This window comes from Ursus arctos, unplaced genomic scaffold (assembly GCF_023065955.2).
Source record: "Ursus arctos isolate Adak ecotype North America unplaced genomic scaffold, UrsArc2.0 scaffold_29, whole genome shotgun sequence".
NCBI lineage: Eukaryota > Metazoa > Chordata > Mammalia > Carnivora > Ursidae > Ursus > Ursus arctos.
In genome coordinates this window covers 19,753,760-19,776,438 of record NW_026622974.1, presented here as the reverse complement: position 1 = coordinate 19,776,438, position 22,679 = coordinate 19,753,760, and the positions used below count along the sequence as shown (strand labels likewise).

The 22,679-nt window shown below is 36.0% G+C and overlaps 1 protein-coding gene across 1 annotated transcript in view; it reads left to right on the top strand.

Annotated features, from left to right (window-relative positions):
• EYS (eyes shut homolog) overlaps positions 1 to 22,679 on the top strand; it is a 1,472,707-nt gene that overhangs the window by 1,256,094 nt on the left and 193,934 nt on the right. The window contains 3 exon segments of the mRNA XM_044387239.3: positions 11,139 to 11,247; positions 21,482 to 21,497; positions 21,500 to 21,698. Coding sequence (XP_044243174.2) covers positions 11,139 to 11,247; positions 21,482 to 21,497; positions 21,500 to 21,698 — 324 coding nt within the window.

The window sequence follows — 22,679 nt, the reverse complement described above, 5'->3', positions numbered from 1 at the left end:
TTTTACCATTTCTTTTCCAATTACTATGGCTGTGTTCACCCTAAGTGTTTAGTGAATTAATGAGCATAATCCCCTTTGCACTTTACAGAGGTCTGTTAGAATGTTTTTATTACTCTATTTGAATTATAATAAATGCAGGTACTAGATTTAGATGTTTGTAATAGATTTATGTTGATTATGTCAGTGTTTCCTGTCAAATTGAAGTAGAATGTGAAAATGTTAAAAAAAGAGATACACTATTGCTTTCTGATCTTTTTCGTAACCACTCCACAACTGAGATATTTGTTAAACCCAAATCATTTAGATTATCTGTATATCTTAATAAGGTGTCCCCTTATAATTCATATATACACATTCTAATCTCATTTATGTCTGAATTCCGTTTTAATAATTGAACACTGCTAATATTCAAATCCTTGCCTCTTATCTTTAAATATCTGCTTTATATGTGCTTATTGTAGCTGTAACCAAATTGCCATAAACTTGGTGGCTTTAAACAATAGAAAATTAATTTTCTCATGGTTCTAGAGTCCAGAACTATGAAGTCATGGTGTCAGGAGAACCACCTTCCAGGGACATGAGGGAAAAATTTTTCCTTGCCTCTTCCACCTTTGGACCATTGCAGCCGTTCTTTGGTTTTTCTTGATTTCACTCCAATCTCTGCCCCCATCTTCACATCAAAATCCAGCTCTGTCATTTAGAGACTGTGGGACCTCGAATAGTTAGTTAACCCCTCATGCACTCAATTTCCTAATCTTTAAATGGAAAAAAAAAATGTTTCTGCTTAACTCATGGGGAAGATGATGTTCAATATTTTAACGTACTGGGGGGGGGTGCACCTGGCTGGCTTAGTCGGTAGAGCAGGTGACTCCTGATCTTGGGGTCATGAGTTCAAGCCCCACACTGGGCATAGAGCTTACTTTAAAAAAAAGAATTTAAAAGTAAAATACTTGGGGAAAAGAAAATGCTTGGTCCATAATAAATGCCACATAAATGTTTACTAAATAAAGGAAATTATTCCATTATACTCCATTATAAGAAGCCACGCTAATAACAATGTATAGCCCATGAAGGTCTCTGTCACTTTGAAACGATGTATTTCAGACTCATTGGTCAAGCGTTGCCTAGAATAGGTAGAAGAGAAGACAAAGCAGCATGAAAGCACCAGATGCTGGACTGGGGCTCAATAAAGAAAAGCAAAAAAGCTACAAATGAGAAAAAAAAATAATCTCCTGTTCGTTTGTTTGTTTCCTGTAATCAGCAAAGCTGCGTACTCTTTGAATTCCCAACTTTCATTTTTGCCTCATGAGCCTGGCAATTAGAAGGTCCCAGTTTGCATCTCTGAGTAAAATCTTCCCGCATTACTTGCTAACTGGGTGTGAGTGAGCCTTGAACACGTAGCACAAATCTGTCAGCTCTCATTTAATGCTAACTTACACTGCCAATACCGGCGCGCTGGCCGCGATTCCTCTGGTTTCAGTGAAAATTGACCTCTCAGAGAACGGCAGTGTCTTTCTTCTCTACCCTCTAGGAAAACCTTCAGAAGAAAACTACTTTCTCTACCTCCACCTCCCCATCACCTACCGGTTTCTTACATTATAGGGATTCATTTCATTGGTCTATTGAATGAACAGATCCATTTTAAGTTGTATTTAAGATAATTTTCCGAAAACTAATTTCGTTTATGCTTTATCTCCCTACACAAATGTTCCCTTTTTCTTCTATTCCTCACTATTTTATCTTATATTAAAAATTACCTTAGAATAATGAACAAATTTTAGTATGAACAAATGTACATGTTTTAAGATAAAATAAGACATTAGGGTTTAAAAATAACTACCTTAAATCGTTTTGGATCAAGATTAGATAAATAAAATTAACTCAGGTCATAGATTTAGAGCTTATTAAATTTCTTTGTCATTTTGGACCTATAGGCCTTACAGTAATTTAGTTTTCTATTTGTATCAAGCAATATAAAACTTTCAACCATTTCTAACTATCAGCAATTTTACTTGGCACATGAAATTATGTGGATTTGGTCTACTTAGAGTATTTCACATTATCATCTTCTGGAAAATTTTCAAAAGTTTAACGTAATTATTTTTCTTATCAGAAGCAACTCCATAAGTATGTTGTCTCTATTGTAAGGGTGAAAAACAAAGCATTTTTTTTTCATCTTCGTGATCATTTATTCAATTAAACTTTTCTCAGTCTTTAAATTAGGACTGCTTTCATGGGAGCTGTTAATAAGAAATAGACCCAAAATTAAGGAAAGACTGGTAATGCTTCTTTCAAGCATAAAACCTAGATTACATATATTCATCAATTCCTTCTATTTTTATATGGATTAAATTTCTAAACTTTTACTTGTCTGGTTATCTCCAAATTGAAAGTTTGCTTGGGGTAAGAACTGTACTTTTATTCTCTCCATATCAGAAGTTTCAAAGATGGGAAAGTCATGTTTGGCAAAAATATATGAGAAGGACAATTAGAGGGGGAAGTGGCATACATTAAAACCTTAGAAGCCATAAAGAAGAAGTTATATGTAAGAATGAGAAATAGATGTACTTGCCCCAAGAAAATTGAATAAGCTAAGACAAGGGACACTTAGATGGTATGCTAGCTGACAAAGAAATATGAAACCAAAGAGGTATTGATCTTGAGGCATGGCTCACTGGATCACACTACAGCCTTTTTACACTTAGAATGATGAGAATATTTACAACTTTGGCTCAGAGAATGCTTCTGAAATTTAAATCCTTTGCATCTCTATTAATCTACTCTCTGTATTTTTAATAAAAGCTATAATAATTAATTAATTGGATTAAACATGATAAGTATAAATATTTTAACATTAAAATATTATTTTTTAAATAAATCTCAGTTAAAATACACAGCCAAGAAAATCAGTCATATGCTACAAATAATAATAATCATGCAAAAACTATAGTATTCAGAAGATGGGAAAACTATATGTTTATTGTTTACATAAGGCAATTTTGTAAGAATCTGCCATCACTCACTATAACACTTCTTAAAAAATGACAGGGAGGCACAGGGCTTTCTCCTGAGGAAAACCTGCCTTTAGCTTCACTCATAACCAACAAAAGTGAACCTTTCCACATGCCCATTTCACCAGATTTGCTTTTTGTTCAAATTTGGTAAAATAATCTATTACCAAATTGATTTTTTTCAAATGCTGTTTCAACTTGGGAAACTTTAGTGTCTCAAAATATGTGTGTATGGGATATTAGGTGTTGAAGAGGAAAGGATCAGGAATCAGTATTTTCAATTCCTGAGTTTTGATTGTTTACTCAGTGGACTGGATACAAATACACCCCAAGATTGCTAAAAACAAATGAATTGAGCCAATGAGTATTAGACCTGAAGGGTAAAACTAAACACTACCTGCTATTTGGGAACTGCATATGTATGTAGGTTTTAGGGGTAATATTCTTGAAACCCCCATTTATCATCAGAGTAAATTGATCCAACCTAGAGCTGTGAACTAATAGAGTATGAATAAAGCAGATTTCCTACTGAAATTCCGAATTAAATGCCAACAGTGAAGCTAAGCTTTGCAACTTAATGCCCTTGTTCTAAGTGAATGCTTAAATCCTACTAAGAAATATTCAAGAAACTCGGTGGTGTGCCAGTGTTTTACAACCAGATCTTAGCGGGAAAAGGGTAGGATAGGAGGTTGATTGATTTGTAGCTTTTGCCAGTTGCCAGCCATAAATACTCCCACCATGGCCAATTTTAAGCTACCAACATGAATTCACAGATGTGGAATTGAGAAGGAACGCACAAAATCAGCTCTCATGAGTAAGTGCTAGCCTTCTCCAGCACACCACTGAAGAGGTTAAAGCCAGATGACAGGTCAAAAAGCACAACATTTCCAGATGCAAATTACAATTTGTATAATTGTAATAGTCATTATGTGAACATTTTTACACGGTAACGAAAACAAGGGAATTCTGGCCGCCTATACTTTTACAGATGCTTCCAGGAGCCCATGAAATCTGTAGAATATGCTGTCGGTCCCACTGCACATGAATTGGATGGTGTAGTCAGAAGCAAAATCACAGTTTTTGGAATATCGGTGATATCTCATGACAGCTGGTTGGATGTTCCCTTGACGACTGCTCTGGTTAGTCAAGGGTGTAAATGCAGTTCCTGCTTCAGCGGTCTTCAGGCATCATTGCAGACTTTCTTTACTATCAGTGCTTCACGGGATAATGGCTTGGTTTTTGCGGTAATTGATTATTAAGGATATTTGGGCTTTCTGTCAGTCAGAGGAAAGGCTAAATAAAATAACCTAAAGCCAGTGACCAACTCATGACAATCATCTAGGGACGGAAGTCCTCATTGACAACCATCTCTCTACCAGAGGTCATGCAGCTTTCCTTGTTCAAGCTGTTTGTATGGCCAGCCTGGCCAACTCTTCGGTGCTCTAAATGAAAAGGGATGCTTCAGGATGCTTTTGGCGTGTTTACATTGCTTTTGTTTGGCAAAGGGCCTAACAGTGATTTTTGTGCCTGATCTTTTTTTACACTCTTTTAACATATAGATTATGCTGAGTCACAATGACAGCCTCAAACAGTATGGCTGTGTGGATAGGGCTGTATGAAACCATCATGCTCTTAAACAGCGTCTTCTTAAATTTGCTCCCACAGCCATGACAATCACATTAGGTACGTGAACTGGTAAGGAAAGCTGTATGTCTCTGGACAGTTTCATCCATACTGCCTGATGTATAATCTTTTAAATGTATTTTCCCATGTTTTCCTGTTGCAAACAGGGAGCTAAAACAATCACACTATCAATTAGATCCTATCTGTGGGGGCCAGACGCCTTTCAGTGCCTCCATCTCTGCCATGTTCCTTTACTGCCATCTGCTGATATGAGTCTCCCATCTCAGCTGTTCTTAGGCAGAGCTAACTGTCACAACTGGGCTGAAACCGTGGGCTGAATATAGAAATCATAACTGCTAACAATTGACGTTAACCTCTCTCAGTCCTAAGTCTAGCCTGAAAGATTCTTTTAAAGGAAGTTCCAAGCTAGAGCTTGACGTAAATGCTATCCATTCACTTCAGAGCAATACTTATATTTGGTAAACATTAAGGCTGGTTATTAATTGGTCAGAATAGTTACTTGGAGATTCATTTAACTACTATCTACATTACAAGTTCTCTTTTTACATTTATTTTTAAAGTCTAATTTAGGTAAATAAAGAAATAAACTTACTAGCGAAGTTAATCATATCCAAAATTTAAAATAGACAAGCTAGCATCATTGCTAGTTATGAGCCAAACCTAGGATAAGAGGAAAGATCCTATTTTGCACCTGTGGAAGCGTTCAATATTGCCATCAATTTTGCAGCATTCCCTAGAAGCAGTCGGTGCTGTTCGGTTGTGTTACTTTTATATCATGGCTTCAAATTATGCATGAGCTACGTTTTGTGAGCCTTCAGCATAGCAGTACAACGGCCTTTTAAAGCATTTAATTTCTTTATGGTGTAATGCCAGTGCCTCATATAACTCCTAGATTTGACAAATCAAACATAGATACTTGAGAGAAGAAAGAAATTCATACTTCCTATTTCTCTCTGGACGGAAAACAAACCACTTTACTTTTGTGCTTTTGAAATATGACACTGAAAAAAAAATCGTGAGACAGATGCATTGAAATGCCTTTAGCACACACGCGCACACACACACACACACACACACACACACAGATGAACAAAGCCAAAGAAATTAGTCCTTCCAGATTTAAAGCCTGCAAAATTATAAAGGCACCTGAAAATGGCTTGTTTATTTTTTTCTTCATTTTGCCTCTTGCAGATTAAAGATAACTTTCTACTTACACGGCCTTTCAAAAGTAAGGATTCAATTTGATCTTTATTGTTGTCTTTTCTTATTATAAAAAAATAGTGAGACTTCCAGTCAAGATGACTTTGTAACTTCACACTTTGATGCTCCTCCTTAGTATCAAACACATAACATAAGATAGAAAATTTAAAAATACACAACTGAAAATATAAAGGCAAGTTTAAAAACAAGCTAAACACCCCCCCCCCCAGACAAGAAACAGACAAAAATGCAAAGCAGCAAGAGCTAATGCTGCAGGCCTGCCAAGATCTAGGTCTAAAAACAGGACAGCTCAGCTCCTATAAGGGAACCAAAACCACTCGTTCAAGTATACTGTGGTATCTATGACTGTCTGTCTGTCTGTCTATCCATCCAGCCATCTATCGGCACACACAGGAAAAGAGAGACTGTCATCTGGGATTCTGATTTTTAGCAAACTGCCAGCCTAGGAAGAAAACAGAATGTGGCGGATGGGCTAGTGTTGGGTATTAAGGAGGGCACGTAATGCGTGGAATGCTGGGTGTTATACACAAACAATGAATCATGGAACACTACATCAAAAACTAAGGATGTACTGTATGGTGACTATAACATAACATAACATAACATAACATAACATAAGAAAGGAAGGAAGGAAGGAAGGAAGGAAGGAAGGAAGGAAGGAAGGAAGAAAGAAAGAAAGAAAGAAAGAAAGAAAGAAAGAAAGAAAGAAAGAAAGAAAGTCAGTCATGAGCAGAACTGTACCCAGCAATGATTTCAGCTCTGAATGAACCTATGAATGAGTACCTTCAGTATCACCGTAGGATAGAACTGCCAAATACACACTATGCAAGATTTGGGTTTAGATGTTCAGAAGATCAGGTGGGGTTCTCATTAGGCACACAGACTTGGGCACAGCAGAAGAGGCACAACAAGGAGAAAGGAAGTGGGGGGAAAGAGAGAAAAATAAAAATACTTCTCACTGAAAATGAACCTGCATGCCCCGTATCAGAACACACGGCACCCCTGAGAACGGAACCAAGCAAATCAGCAGATAGAATATGAATCACTCTAGATAAAATCCTTCTTACGGAAAAGTCTGACAGAAAGGGTAGCGTAAGTATTTCTGGGATGCTAGAAAGCATTAGTGAAGGAATAACTCATTTTAAAGGAGAAATTATAGAAGAAAAATAGGCTAAATTAAACAAAAAATTATGAAAACGATTCCAAATCTTGGGAATAAAAGATTATATTCATTGAAATTTAAAACTCAATAGACAGAATAAATGGTCCTGGAGACTGCTGAAGAAAAAATTGGTTCCTAGGAAGAATACAGGACAGAGAAATTAAGAAAGCAATTTAAAAGCGAAAGCAAAGGACGCCTGGTGACTCAGTTGGTTAAGCGTCTGCCTACAGCTCAGGTCATGATCCCAGGGTCCTGGGATAGAGTCCCGCATCAGGCTCCTTGCTTAGTGGGGAGTCTGCTTCTGCCTCTGCCTGCCGTTCCCCCTGCTTACGCTGTCTCTCTCTCTGACAAATAAATAAAAATAAAATCTCTAAAAGTGAAAGCAAGATTAAGAAATTAGAGAACCGGGGCGCCTGGGTGGCTCAGGTGGTTAAGCATCTGCCTTTGCCTCAGGTCATGATCTCCAGGTCCTGGGATCAAGCCCAGCTCAGTGGGGAGTCTGCTTCTCCCTTTCCCTCTGCCTCTCCCCCTGCTTGTGCTCTGTGTCTCTCTCTCTGTCTCTCTCAAAGGAATAAATAAAATCTTTAAAAAGAATAAAATTTAAAAAAAAGAAATTTAGATAGGCTTCCAAAAGATGCCTAATATAAGTTCTAAAAGAAGAAATTTCAGAGGCTGTCAGAAAGCAATACAGATGACCCTTGAACAATATGGGTTTCAGCTGTGTGGGTCCACTTACATGCAGATATTTTTTGATAATACAGTAAAGTACTATAAATGTTATTTTTCTTTTCTTATGATTTTCTTGATAACATTTTCTTTTCTCTAGCTTAGTTTATTGTAAGAATATAGTATATAACACATATAACTTAAAATATGTGTTAATTGACTGTGTATGTTATTGGTAAGACTTCTGGCAACAGATGGCTATTAGTTAAGTTTCAGCTCCCAGGGGAAGGGGGTTATCTCTAACCCCTGTGTTGTTTAAGGGTCACTGTACCTAGCAAGAAGATATTCTACCTGGAAATAAAGCATGGAATCCAGGAAAACAGAAATGTCAGTAAATTATTATTACTTTTTTATAAATAAAAACTGAATTTGTTTTTTATAAAACTGAATTTTTCTCTTACAAGGTGAAATTTAAAATTATTGTATGCTCCATGTCGAAAATATGGAAAATACAAATAAGCAAAAAAGACAAATTAAAATTCGTCTTCATTCTAAGCAGGCAGAGATAGCCACTGTTAATACTAGCGAAAGTAGATCTAGTATTATCTGTATGCATATTTTTATAAAAATGATATATCACTCAAATTATCTTTATTTCTTTTTCTATTCTATACAAATATCTTTCCATATCATTAGTTAATATTCTACAATTCCCATTTAAGAGCTGGGTAGCATTCAGTTACATAAAAGTACTTGATTGAACAATCCACTCTCCATTGTTTACATTTTTACAACCTTTCCCTTGGTTATGGATACCCTGAACTTCCAGTTTGAGCAGGATCTTCTAAAAATTTAAAAATAAATTGTCTTTTCCAAATCGGAAGTTTCTGCCAAATTGTTTGGCATATCTAAAGACTATAACAGAAAGAACAAGGATGCTAAGGGCACTGGGGGAAAATGTCTGTTTCGTCAGATTTAGTTTTTAAAATAATGTACCCAAGTATTTGATTTTGAATCCCATTACAAGCAATATTAGAAGTAGATGAACACTTCAATTTGACTGTGTAATTTATTTCATAAAAATCTCTTTAGAGATCCCTGTCTCGTCAGCAAATAATTGCTTTAACTTTGAATTTTAATATTAGCACTGAATGATTTATGTACATTAAATAATGTGATTCTCACTAACCATTTATGAGCCAAGAATGATTATCTCGCTTCTGTGGATAATCACACTTTAGGGAAGAAAGGTTAAGTGGTTTGCCTAAGATCACTCAGCCAGTCAATGGATTATCTCAAAATAGGATCCTTAAGTCTTTAAGTCATTAAACTTGGCTGGCCTCAGCAATACTTGAGAGGCATAAGGGATATGTACTTAGATTTTTTCCTCAAATGATTTATGTAGCATAATGTCTAATTTGTTTATAGAGCATTTTTTCATTTCTTATCGCACAGTTTGGCCTATAAGCATATATGAGACACTATAAAAATGAACATGATAAGAATCTATATGTAGAAAAATCTCTGGTAGAATAGAGTATCAATTTCCAAAATAGTGCATAGAACAAGCAGACAATAGAATCAACCATTTGGTGGAAGGGTTTGGGGAAGAAATGAAGGAGGTGACAGAAAGCAGAGTAGAGTGGCTTCCTTCTGTTAAGACTGCAGTTCATGGTTAGATTTTAACAAGCACTGAATGAAACAAATAAAAAGAGATCTTATTATTTCTTAAAAAGGACATGTGCATTCCCTGAGAAATATTGCGTCCATCTCCAGTATAAAGCATCAGTACAGGTCTGCCTGCCCCTATCAACTACGATGACAAACGTGCTTCATATATCCCTATCACATATAATTCACACAAATGGGATGCTCTGGAGGTCATTCCTAGAACTGAGGAATTTTCCATAATGATCCGATCAAAATTAGAAGTGACCTTAGTAAATTAGAGCAGAGGCCAAAAAAAGTAGCAGAATAATGTATTAAAAGGACCATATCAGATTTGTATTTCTAGGTAAGGGGGAAGAGGAAACCAGCTGTCCCTTTTGGAGCAAGGAAGGGAAGAAGGAAGTTCTGGTTTGCTTTTTCCATTCAACTTAGACTCTAAAGTTAATTTTAAGAAAAAAATACAGATAAATGATTTAACCAATGATTTTTAATAAAACTGAATTTTCTTTTAAAAGTAGAATTACCAACTGATCCTGATGTGCTAGGCACTTAACCTGGTTTTAGCCCTGAGAAGTCCTGCATCCTGGAAACGCTCTCAGTCATGTGCAAACTGGGGCAGCTGGTCAAAATTAAAAATAAAAATTAGGGGGCGCCTGGGTGGCTCAGTCGTTAAGCATCTGCCTTCGGCTCAGGGCGTGATCCCGGAGTTCTGGGATTGAGCCCCACATCAGGCTCCTCTGCTGAGAGCCTGCTTCTTCCTCTCCCACTCCCCCTGCTTGTGTTCCTTCTCTCACTGGCTGTCTCTCTCTGTCAAATAAATAAAATCTTTAAAAAAAAATAAAATAAAATAAATAAAAATAAAAATTAGGTGTGTTCATTGTCTAAAATGTAGCAAATACAAATAAGCCAAACTGGGCATTAAAATCATTCATACTTTCAGTATGCATAGAGAGCCTCTTTTAATATTAGTAAATGTATGTCTGATATCTCTATGGAGTAGACTTCGTAACAATATAAGTTACTGTTATTACACACGGTGAGTGGCAAGGATATCATTTGAATTGTCTTTTAAAATTCTATTTAATTTTATGCCAAGTACTTTAGTATGTACACCTTTTCATCTGATTGCATCACTCTGTAAACTGTGATAAATTTTCAGTTGTGTATTGGTCATTTCATTCTACAAATTCCCTTAACCTTATACTTTTCTTTATCTCTGAGACACAGTACCAGCTAGTACATTAGCGGCATGCTTTCTGAGTTCTGATAACTATATCACAGTGTAATCTCACTACTCAGGGGTATGCAGCCTTTCATTTCTTATTCCATTTCTATTTCCCCTGTAGGCCAGGGAGGGGAAATTTCTACCTAGGCAGGTTAGCATCATTTAACACTGCTGTTACTTGTCCAACGGTCGCCTACATGAGTGAGACCATATTGTCGACCACAGTTAGCACTAAAAATTTATTATTACCTACTTATACAGAAAAGCTCTTTTTGTTCTGTGGGGGTTTAACTTTCTGAAAGCATTTCAAGTCCTGAATTAGAGACAGAAAGAGAGAAGGAAAATAAAATTTCAGTGTTAGAAAAGAAATATATCTTTTTTCTGTCCTAAAATGTTCACACTTGGTTGGGGCCATATTTCAGGACTATTATGATCCAGAAAGTACCTCTGTCGTTGAAGAAGTACTTACCATCCATGTGCGAAGTTACCCTGTTCTTGCCAGTAACACATAGAATAATGGCCTCTTCTGTTTTATTTCTAGCTACACAATCCCTGTTGGCAGCCCTCGGGTTGCTTGCATGATTGAAACGACTGCAGGTGGGAAACCTCCAATGCAGAAGAAGGACACGGAGATATCCCATGTCTGTCAGGTAGTTATGCAAATTTCCAGTTCCAAACATTACTAAGTGTGCCCTCAACATCTGAAATAAGTACTTCTTTTTAAGTTACTAAACACTAATTACATTTCTTTATTGAACAGATTCCTTGTAAGAGCTCTCAACAAAACACCAGAATATTCATCTCTGATACTTTAGGTACAATTAAATATATTGAATACTGCCTGCCTGTCACTATAAAAGTTGTATTAAATTTATCAAGAAATTGATTTTCCTCTCACACTTTGCATATAACATATTATGCTTGATTAAGAAAAACAGCGCAGGAATGGGGAAAAATTAGGAAGTTACAAAACAGTGCTTAAAATTTCCATTTTTATAGGATATGGTAGTGCTTGTACTTTGCTTTAAAAAGTCTCTTCTCTGGGAATTTTTCTTAGAAACGTTGAATGAAAAAAATTGTAAGAAGAGAGGATGCTTGTCCCTCCAGAGACCAGGCAATTTCCTGAATTCTTTTAATTTTAGTGATGTGGTTGGTTACATGCTTCTTAGTATGACTTTATAGAAATACATTTAAGATAAAGAGTTCTTGGTTCATTTGATCATCATGGAGAGTTAATCTGTATAATTAGAGCTCCAAAGTGCTAATTTTGGTGCGCATTAGAGCTGGCAGTGTGTAGGGCCCTAATGAATTGGAAATTTCATTTTATTTCCATATTTTCTATGTAGTTTTTTTCTCTTCTTGAGTGTATACAAGCATCCTAAAGAAGCACATAAGAATAGCTAACATTTGCATAAGCACATTACATTTTCCAAATGATGGCCTTGTATTTGATCTCATCTGATCTTTGCAAGAGCCCTCTAGAGAAAAAATGAGTATCTCTTTTACGAGGTTGTATCGGATAAAACTGAGTATCAAATGTCCGAAATTTCATAGTGATAAAGAAAGAGACTTGATGCCAGATTTTCTGATTCCCAACATGGGCTTTTTTTGTTCCTTTTTAATGCATTTTACTCTACTTCATTTTCTGCTCCAGCAGATTGAAAACTGTCAAGTGGATTGTTAAGGTAGGAATAAAATTGGTTTTTGTTTTGAAGAAGAAAAAAAAAGAGACTTAAAACAAAACAACAACAATAACAACAACAAAAAGACAGACTCCTAAATACAAAGAACAAACTGGATGTTACCCAAGGGGAGGCAGGTGAGGGGATGAGTAAGACAGGTGAAGGGGATTAAGAGTACACTTATAGCGATGAGCACTGAGTAGTGTATAGGATTGTTGAATCATTACCTCGTAAACCTGAGGCTAATATAACACTGTATATTAACTATACATCAGTTAAAAAAAAAATCATGCCAGAGTCCAAGATGGCCAAATATTTAGATGCAAGACACAGACTATTCAAATGGTGGAAAATCTATGAAACACTCAGTTGTGTGAAAAATCCAATGTAAAGCAATGTGATTTTATGTCTATGTGCTCCCTCTAGTCATCCATTTTTTACACTGAAAGCTCCAGCTCTTCTTATGAAAAACATGCACTATGCTACAAACAAACAAGCATGGGGGGGGAAAGGAGAGAGGCAGACACGAAACAGACTTCACTATAGAGAACAAACAGATGGTTACCAGAGGGTAGGTGTGTGGGGAGATGGGTGAAATAGGTGATGGGGATGAAGGAGGGCACCTGGGATGAGCACCAGGTGTGGTACGGAACTGTTGAATCACTAAATTGTACACCTGAAACGAATATTATACTGTATGTTAACTAATTAGAATTTAAATAAAAACTTTCTAAAAACACACATATTACAAAAAGATCCTGTTTTCAGTTCTTTTCAATAAATACTCATTAGTGGAATTGCTGGATCATATGATACTTACATTTTTAATTTTTTGAGGAACCTTCATACTGTTGTACATAGCTACCACACAATTCTGCATTCCTACCAACAGTGCACAAAGCTTTCAGTTTCTTCACATCTTTGTCAACACTTGGTGTTTGCTGTTGTTTTTTTATAATGGCTACCCTAACAAATGTGAGGCGGTATTTCATTATGACTTTGACTTGCATTCCCCTGATGAGTAGTGGTGTTAAACATCTTTATTATATATCTTTTGGTTATTTATGTGTCTTTGGAGAAATGTCTGTTCAAATCCTTTGCCAGTTTTTTAATGAGCTTATTTGTTTTTGCTATTGAGGCACAGGAGTTCCTTATATATTTTTTATATTAACCCCATATCAGATATGTGGTTTGCAAATATTTTCTCCCATTCTGTCGATTGCCTTCTCATTTCATTGATTGTTTCCTTTGCTGTGCAGAAGCTTTTTCATTTGACATAGCCCCCCGCCCCTTTTCTTTTGTTTTACCTTGTGGTTTTGGTGCTATATCCTAGAAATCATTGCCAAAACTAATGTTATGAAGTTTTTCCTCTATGTTTTCTTCTTCAAGTTGTATAGTTTGAAGTCTGATGTGTACGTCTTTAATCAATGTTGAGTTGATTTTTTTGTATAGTGTAATGGTCCAACTTCATTCTTTTGCATGTGGGCATCCAGGTTTCCCAAAACCATTTGTTGAAGAGACGATGCTTTCCTCATTGTGTAGTTGTGGCACCTCATCGAGGATCATTTGATCATACATGTACAAATGTATTCTGGATTCTCTGCTCTGTTCTGTTTGTATATATGTTGGTCTATATGCCAAAGCCATACTGTTTTGATTACTGTGGCTTTGTAATGTGCTTTCAAGTCAGGATGTGTCATGCGTCCAGGTTTGTTTTCCTCTCAGTATTGTTTTGGCTATTTGGGGCCCTTTGTGGTTCCATATGAACTTAAGGATGATTTTTCTATTCGAAAAATACCTTTGGAAGTTTGATAGGGATTGCATTAAATCCCTATGATTTAGGTAGTATGAACTTTTAACAATACTAAGTCTTCCAATCCATGAACACAGGAAGTTTTTCCACTTTTTTGTCTTCTTTAATTTCTTCCAGCAATGTTTTATAGTTTGCAGTGTACAAATCATTCATCTCCTTGGTTATGTTTATTCCTAAGAATTTTATTCTTTCTGATGCTATGTGAATGGGATTGTTTTCTTAATTGCTTTCCAGATTGTTCTTTGTAAGTACATAGAAGCACACTGATTTTTGATATTGATTTTTGTAGCCTGCAACTTTGCTGAATTCATTTATTAGTTTTAATTTTTTGTGGACTCTTTAGGATTTTCTATATACAAGATCACGTCATCTACAGAGATTTCTTCCTTTTATTTCTTTTTCCTGCCTAATTGTTCGCTAGGACTTCCAGTACTATGATGAATAGGAGTAGTAAGAATGGGCACTCTTGTTTTCTTCCTGAATTTAGAGAAAAAGCTTTGGGTTTTTACCATTGAGTATGGTATTAGCTATGGGCTTATCGTATATGGCCTTTATTATGTAAAGTAATTTCCTTTTATTCCTAGTTTGTTGAGTCTTTTTATAATGAAATAATGTTGAATTTTGTCAAATACTGTTTCTGCATCTGTTGGCTGTGTGATCCTTATCCTTTTTTCTGTTAATGTGGTGCAGCACATCATTTATTTTTTATGTTGAACCATCCTTGCATCACAGGGATAAATCCCACTTGGTCGTAGTATAAAATTCTCATAATTAAATGTGCTAAGTTTGGTTTACCAGTATTTTATTGAAGATTTGCATCTTTATTCATCACGTACATTCATCAGATTTTTTTTTCTTGTAATATCATTTTCTGTCTTTAGTATCAGGAAGATGCAGGCCTCAGAGAATGAGCTTGACATATTTACTCCTCTTCAGTTTTCTGGAAGCATTTAAGAAGGATTGGTATTAATTATTTTTTAAATATTTTGTAGAATTCTCCTATGAAGCCATCTGTTACTTGGCTTTTGTTTGTTGGGGAGGTTTTCAATTACAGATTCATTCTCTTATTATTCATCTGTTCGGAATTTTGATTTATTCATGATTCCCTCTTGGTTAAGTTGTATGTTTCTGCGAATTATCCATTTCTTCAGGGTTATCCACTTTGTTGGTGTGTAATTGTTCATCGTTATCTCATAATCCTTTTTATTTCTTCAGTATCAGTTGTAATGTCATCTTTCATTTCTGATTTTTTTGAATCTTCTCTTTTTTTTAATTAGTGTAGCTAAAGGTTAGTCAATTTTGTTGATCTTTTCAGAAAACCAACTCTTAGTTTTACTGATTTTTTTTCTAATGTTTTTCTGTTCCCTATTTTATTTCTGTTCTAGTTTTTATATTATTTTAGTCTTTCTGCTAACTTTGAACTTAGTTGATTCTTCTTTGTCTAGTTCCATGAGGTATAAAGTTACATTGTTGATTTGAGATCTTTCTACATTTTAGTAAAAGCTTTTCTAGCTATGGACTTTCTTGTTAGTACTGCTTTTGCTACATCCCATAAATTATGGTATATTGTGTTCCATTTTCTCAAGATTTTTTTCTAAATTTTTCAATTTCTTTTTTGATCCATTTCTTCTTTGAAACAAGAGTACATTGTTTAATTTGCACATACAGGTGCAACATGGGTTCTAGGGTGCCAGCCCCCCACACAGTTGAAATCCATTCATAATTTTGACTCCCCTGGAATTTAACTAATTAGCCTACTGTTGACCGAAAGCCTAACTGATAATGTAAGCAGTTGATTAATGCGTATTTGTATGTGATATGTATTTATATACTGTATTTTTATAACAACATAAGTTAAAGAAAATACTATCAAGAAAATCATAAGGAATATATTTGAAGCTAATAGCATCTTAACTTCAATTGCTCTAATCTTCAAGCTCTAATCTTTTTCTTCTCCCCTCTGCACATTTAATATAATTGATTTCACATTTATATTTTTTTATATTATCTTTGACTTTTGACAATTTGATTATGTGTCTTGGTGTGGACATCTTTGAGTTCTTTCTTGTGGTAGTTTTTTGGGCTTCTTAAATCTGGACGTCCATTTTCTCCCCCAAATTTGTTAAATTTTCAGTCATTATATCTTTCTTTTTTAATATAGCAATAAATGTTTGTCTTTGTTCCAACTAAAAGTATCAAGTAAGAAAATACTTATGAGAATTTTAACTTGTCTTATTTAAGTATTTTCCTTAGGCTTTCCTCACTCTTTTTCAATCTTTTTTTTCTTTTTTAGTCCTCTAACTCTATAATTTCAAAGAAACCTGTCTTTGAGTTTACTGATTCTTTCTTCTGCTTGATCAAGTCTTTTGATGAACCCCTCTAGTGATTTTTTCAATTTAGTTTTGTTATCTTCAGCTCTAAAATTTCTTCTTGATTCTTTACTATATTTTCTCTTTGTTGATACTCTCATTTTCTTCATGCTTCATTTTCCTGAACTTGTTGAGCATCTTCCTGACAGTTATTTTAAAATTATTTGTCAGGTGCTTCCATTTCCTTAGGGTTGGTTGCTGGAGATTTATTCTGTCCTTTTGATTTCTCCTGTTTCTTCCTGTACCTTGTAAAATTCAGGATGGGATCTACACATTTGAAAAAACAGACATCTCTCCTAGTCTTTATGGACGTGTTCTGTGTAAGAAGGGACCTTCACCAATCAGCCCAGCTAGAGAGTCTGGGAAGCTCTCAGACCTTTCTGTGAATGTATCTTCTGTGGACTTGTGTGTGTAAATTCCCTATTGTAGCAATTTGCCTTCAGGCACTCACAGTCTTTTGCTCCCTCTGGTGTCTGTCTACAGTTCTGCAGGTTCTCTGGAGCTGCCACAAGCTACCCAGTTCTCCTTTTGTTCTCAACAGCCCCAGAGTTTCTAGGTTATATGGGTCATGTCAGAGTTGCAAGTCAAGCAAAATAGAGACTGGTCTCTCAAGAAGCCCGTAGAAAAGCCAGAATGTTGGAAGCATGCCCTACTCTTCTCCACTCCAACCCCTTGCTCTGGCCCCAGTAAGACACCACCAAACCATATCAGCCTCAGTCTGCTGCTTCAGTGGTTCTCTGGAGCAGCAACACACCGTCCAGCCCTCTTCCGTTTTCAGTGATGGCCAGGCATCTACAGTATGGCAGGTCCTCTCAGTGCTCCAAGACAGAGGAAACTTATTCTTCAGTCAGCCCCCTGAAAAGCCATTATTTTGGTTGCGCAATTCGACTCTTTCCATTGCCTGGAAGAAGTCAGAAGTTAAGGGGGTTTTGCCCACTCTTCCCACTGAGCTGCAGGGCATGTCTATAGTGAGTGAATGCATGCCAGTCCAAACCTTTGCCTTTGTTCTCAGTAGCCCCCAACCTGGCACACTTTCCTGTCAGCACTTAGATTCAGGCAAGACAGAAACTAGTCCCTTGGGCAGGCCCTGAAAAGTCTGCACATCGTACATATGTTTCAGTCTTCTACTTCCCCCCCCAGAGAGAAACTGGGAGCTGGAAGTTTTCTTCCAGTTACGCCTCGCTGAGTCTGGGGAAAGCTTCGGCCAGTGAGTGTCACAGATTTCCGGTCATCCTCAATGTAGCTGGTTTCATACTCACCCAAGTTACAAGTGCTTCTTAACTCAATCTGCTCATTTCTCACAAAGGAGTTTGGTCTGTGTATTGTTGTTGAATTAGTGTCTCCCTAAGGGAAGAAATATCTAGAGCTTTTTATTCTGCCATCTTGCTGATCTGTGTACTGTATTTTCTAAATCTTCCACTTCTTTGTGATTTCATTCCCCAGATTACATTAAATTTCCTTATAGACAAGAATAATCCCATATCCTTTTTTTTTTTTTTTTTTTTTTGGTATTTCCACTTTCCTGTATCACTATGTTCACATGGTAGCAACTCAGTTCATTGACTGCTTCACTTCAGTTCAGTTCCTTCTTTGACAAAGTGAGGAGGTACTATTTTGAGAACATTCCCTAACCTAGGAAGCCTTAAGAGTCAGAGATTTAACTGTAAAGTATGGGACCAGTGAGGATTTCATTGCTACTTATCAAATTTAAAAAAAAAAAAAAACTCTTTGTTTCAACTACTTAATATTAATCTCATAAGAAATTCAGACACTTCCATATAAGCACTACTCGGCACTCAATGCTATATATACTAAATATAGAAAGTTGTATTAGAATTAAAGCCATATTAATATTCCTTCCTGGGTGGTATCCATTGATGATCTCCCTTATGCTGAATCTAGCAAAACAGCAAGGTTCTATGGCAGCATGAAGTAGAAGAGGCCTAGAAGATAAATAGGAAATTGTAAAAAAAAAAAAAAAAAAAACACAAAAACGAAAAAACCCAGAAAAACAAACAAACAAAAAACAGGATTAAATTTCATGAATCGGGAGATTTGTAACAAACTTATATTAAACCTCCGATTTGTAAGACACTGATATGGACTCTGACGGAATCCCAAGATGACCATGTTGGAGGCCCTACCCTAGAAGGGATAAAAATATGGAAGAAACTGTATGATCACAGATTATTAAACTATTGGAGGGGAGGAGAGAGAGAGAGAGATCTTTTTTTTTTCTTTAAAGATTTTATTTATTTGTCAGAGAGAGAGCACAAGCAGAGGGAAGAGCAGGCAGAGGGAGAAGCAGGCTCCCCGCTAAGCAAGGAGCCCGATGTGGGACTCAATCCCAGGACCCTGGGATCATGACCTGAGCCAAAGGCAGACGCTTAACTGACTGAGCCACCTTGGCATCCTGTGAGACAGAGATCTTCTAATTGCAAAGAGATGAAGAGTTGAGATAAATACTGGTTCTGCCTTTTGATTCCCTTTCATTTAATGCCTCTAAATTTTTTAAAATTTAAGACAAAACATATGTAAGAAGTTATTTAAATAAATCCTCTTTCCAAACAATTTACCCAACATCTCTTATTCATCCCTGTTCTGAGGTGCGATGTTTTCTGATTTTGAATTGTTCTGCACACAATTCAGAAAATGTTAAAAAGAAAAATTTGGTAACAACACACAAAAGTCAATTCATTTCAATTATAAGTCATCATATTCTTGGGTAAAGGCAAGTACATTTCAGTAGTTATCTTAAGTAAAAACCAGATTAGAGTTACCTTCCTATTAACATAAATGTTATTTAATTTCAGACAGATTTGAGGCTGTAAAACAAAACTAAACATTGAATCAAGATATCATTACAGAAATATATGTAGACTCCAATGTCCAAATTTAAATTAAAACAGAATAAAGAAGAGATAAAGCAGCTTCTTATCTGTCTCCACTTCTGGTTTTAGAAGTTTGTTCCCTTTTGCCTGTCTTCTCATTTTATTCCCACATATTATAAAAGAGCAACTATATTCTTCCTTTAAAGAGAAGACTATGAGGAAAGAGAATGCTCACTTCACCTTGTCATTTGTGAAGTCCTTTTCCCTCAGTCACCATTCATATTTTTCATTATCTTGATGATTCCTCCTTGATTATCCATGTCTGTTCTCTGTGGTTTTATCTTGTAAGATCATATCTTGATGTCAGACTCTATTCTCCATCGTCTGATTCACAAGAAGTTATTAGAAAAGACTTATTTTAAAGACCTGTCTCCTTAGGAATGATTATACACACAAAAGACAGCTCTTGGATAATTAAGAGTCTGGGGATAGAGGAAGTCAACCATTTTAATGGTTATCTATGTGCAGACAACGGGAGCAGCTTTTTTAGACCTCTCAGGACTCCAACTAAGCTTGAGCCTCAGATCAGAAGAAATACAAAAGCCATCTACTTTGATTGTTTGGGTGTTTTTTAATGGTCTAATAAATCATAGCTAGCTCTATAGACTTTCCCTCAGATCTGCCTACTGCTGACAGAAGAGGAGGATATTCCTCCATCCTCTATCAGGTTTGTGCTAAAGCAGCACACTTGTCAAAGCTGTGAGAGAGTTTGCTGTTCTAGGTGTGCGATCAATACACAAAGATGTCAGAGATCCTCAGGGAGAGAAGGTCATGGCCTTGGATTCGCTGAGTCTGCGGGTTCGTGATAGATCCCAGATTGCATTAGCAGTGAGTCACTTATCTTAAATGATAAAAGAATTCTGCTAATAGTTTGTTAGAGTAATTAATATAAATGGACTTAGCATATAAGAAAGAATGTGAGAACAAGCAGTTGTACTCCTGTGCTGCATGAGGGCTCTATTAATACACCTTGAGATTTCCACACCACGATGCCCAAAGTTAGTCATCCTCTGGGTGACGGCATAGCTGGATCTTTTATAAAGTACACACACACACAATTAAGGAATGCCTTCAGGAGCAGAACTTGAGTCACTAAAAAAGAACAAGAGCTCAAATAATAGAGTTAGTTTGATCTATTATGGGTCATGGAGATGCTTTGATGTTCCTAGAATTGAACATGCTTCTGTTCTCTAAAAGCACATTTGCATCAAACCAGAACATATTAGTATAAACATTATGTGGCATTACTGAGCATTTCCCATTCTCTCCTCCCCTTAGAGCCCTAACTTAATTATTTGGCTCTAGTTTTAGAATTCTTGCAGTGATAGTTTTCCATTTTAGGGTATCTGTAATGTCAATTTAAATACTTCTCAGCTCTCAGTTTGGAGTGCGTGAATGTGTTTCGGGGATAAGGACATCAGAGACATAAAGTGCACAAATGCTGCTGCCTGCACCTCTCATACGCCAGCAGTCCTGAAGGTCAGAGTCTCATTCCCAGTTCGTCCAGAATTCTTTCGTAACTCAGAAATTCCTTTTTGAGGAAGCTACATTTTATATACATATAAATGATGAGAATTCAACTTGTATGTGTTACTGAAGGGTGGGAAGAGAGGTTAAGTCACAGTTTACTTTGTGCCAGTGATTTTATCGTCATTCTGGTCAGTGAGTAAGCTCTATTTCCAAGTAAGGTCGCATTCTGAGGTATTGAGAGTTACAACATCCACATACGAGTTTGAGGGAACACAATTCAATCCCTAACAGTAGTTAGTTAACAAGACTCTATTTTCTTTATCAGTTATTATTTGGTAATATTCACATTAAAATGCAAACACTTGAATTCCAAAATACATTTCAGAGTAATCAATCAACAAGTTTTATTGAATGCTCCTTTTTTTTTTTTAAGTATTTTATTAGATATTGTGAGAGGTACAAAAGAAATGTAAAATAAGGGCCCTGTTCTAAGGTAACTTATCCTACCACCTAATAGAGATGACAAAACTAAGCAACAATTACAACCTGTTTTACGCAGAAAAATACATTAAAACGTGCATTATAGAACAAAACATTCTAGGTCTTTCTCATATAATCTGACCACATCTTATAAGATTTTTTTGTTATTTTTCCTATAGGTACATTTTGAATCAATTTTGGCCACATCCCAGCAAATAGTAAGATCCATAAGAATGCAGGTCACATCTGTGGGTTCAAAGGCTGCATTCAAGAGCTTCAAGTAAGCAGCAAAGAGTTTTTCATCACTGATGAAGCACTTCGTGAAAAGAACATTGAAAACTGCCATGTCCCATGGTGTGCCCGTCATCTATGCCACAACAATGGTACCTGCATCAGGTTAGTTTTAGCCTCTTGATCTCCAGCCTATATTTCATGATTCCAAGTTCTTAAACAGAAACCAGTAACATTTTCACCTGGGTGATCGAAAAGAAAGGTCTGGAACTTCCAAGTTTGCATATGCATCACCTAGATCATGCACACATATGGTGAATACTTGTTTGTTCAAAGAAATTTATATATTGGGGCTTCAACATCAAGAAATACCTGACCTCTGAAAATAACTAGGTGACTGGACCTGATTTTGGCAATTTCAAATGACCTGGTTTTGGCAATTTCAGATGGATCCAAACATAATTTTACCAAGGTGTTCTGGTTTGGGGATATATGAATGACAGGTTTTTATTCACTGATAATGTTTTTGATGCACTCATTTTTATTGTGGTTTTTTGGGTTTTTTTTTTTTTGCTTCATCTTCAGAAAATAAAAGGTCTACTTAAATCTTAAGATTAAAGATGGAGAAGAACATTTATATATGTTTCTTCTTTTTATTTGCAATCTTTACCTCAAGGAGGAAAAAGCATATATATCTTTTTTTCCTTGAAATAAAGATTCATCATGCCTATAAAGTTAAGAAGATTTTAATTAAAATTACTTTCTGCTCCACTAAAATGTCTTAAGTTAATCAACCCTGAGGGAGTCTCATTTGAACAGTGTAGAACATATTCCCAAATTTCTTTAATCCTCTGAGAAATCTTTATTTCAGGGCTACAAATAATGACAGAGAGGATGCTAAAACATGTGCAGATTATATTAATTCAAGTCAAGGAAAAATTGACCAAATCTCACAGGAACTATCTTAATTAATTCACCTCAGAGTTTCTAAGGGGCAAGCTATCAAGTAGTTAATGATTTCACGAAAGTAAACATCTATATGCATAGTGTTGGAAAGAGAAAAATTTTATCAAGAGAGTAGGATAGGAAACAGTAGGCAGAGATGGGCTACGAAAATAATCACTGGTATAGGAAATGAAAAATGAG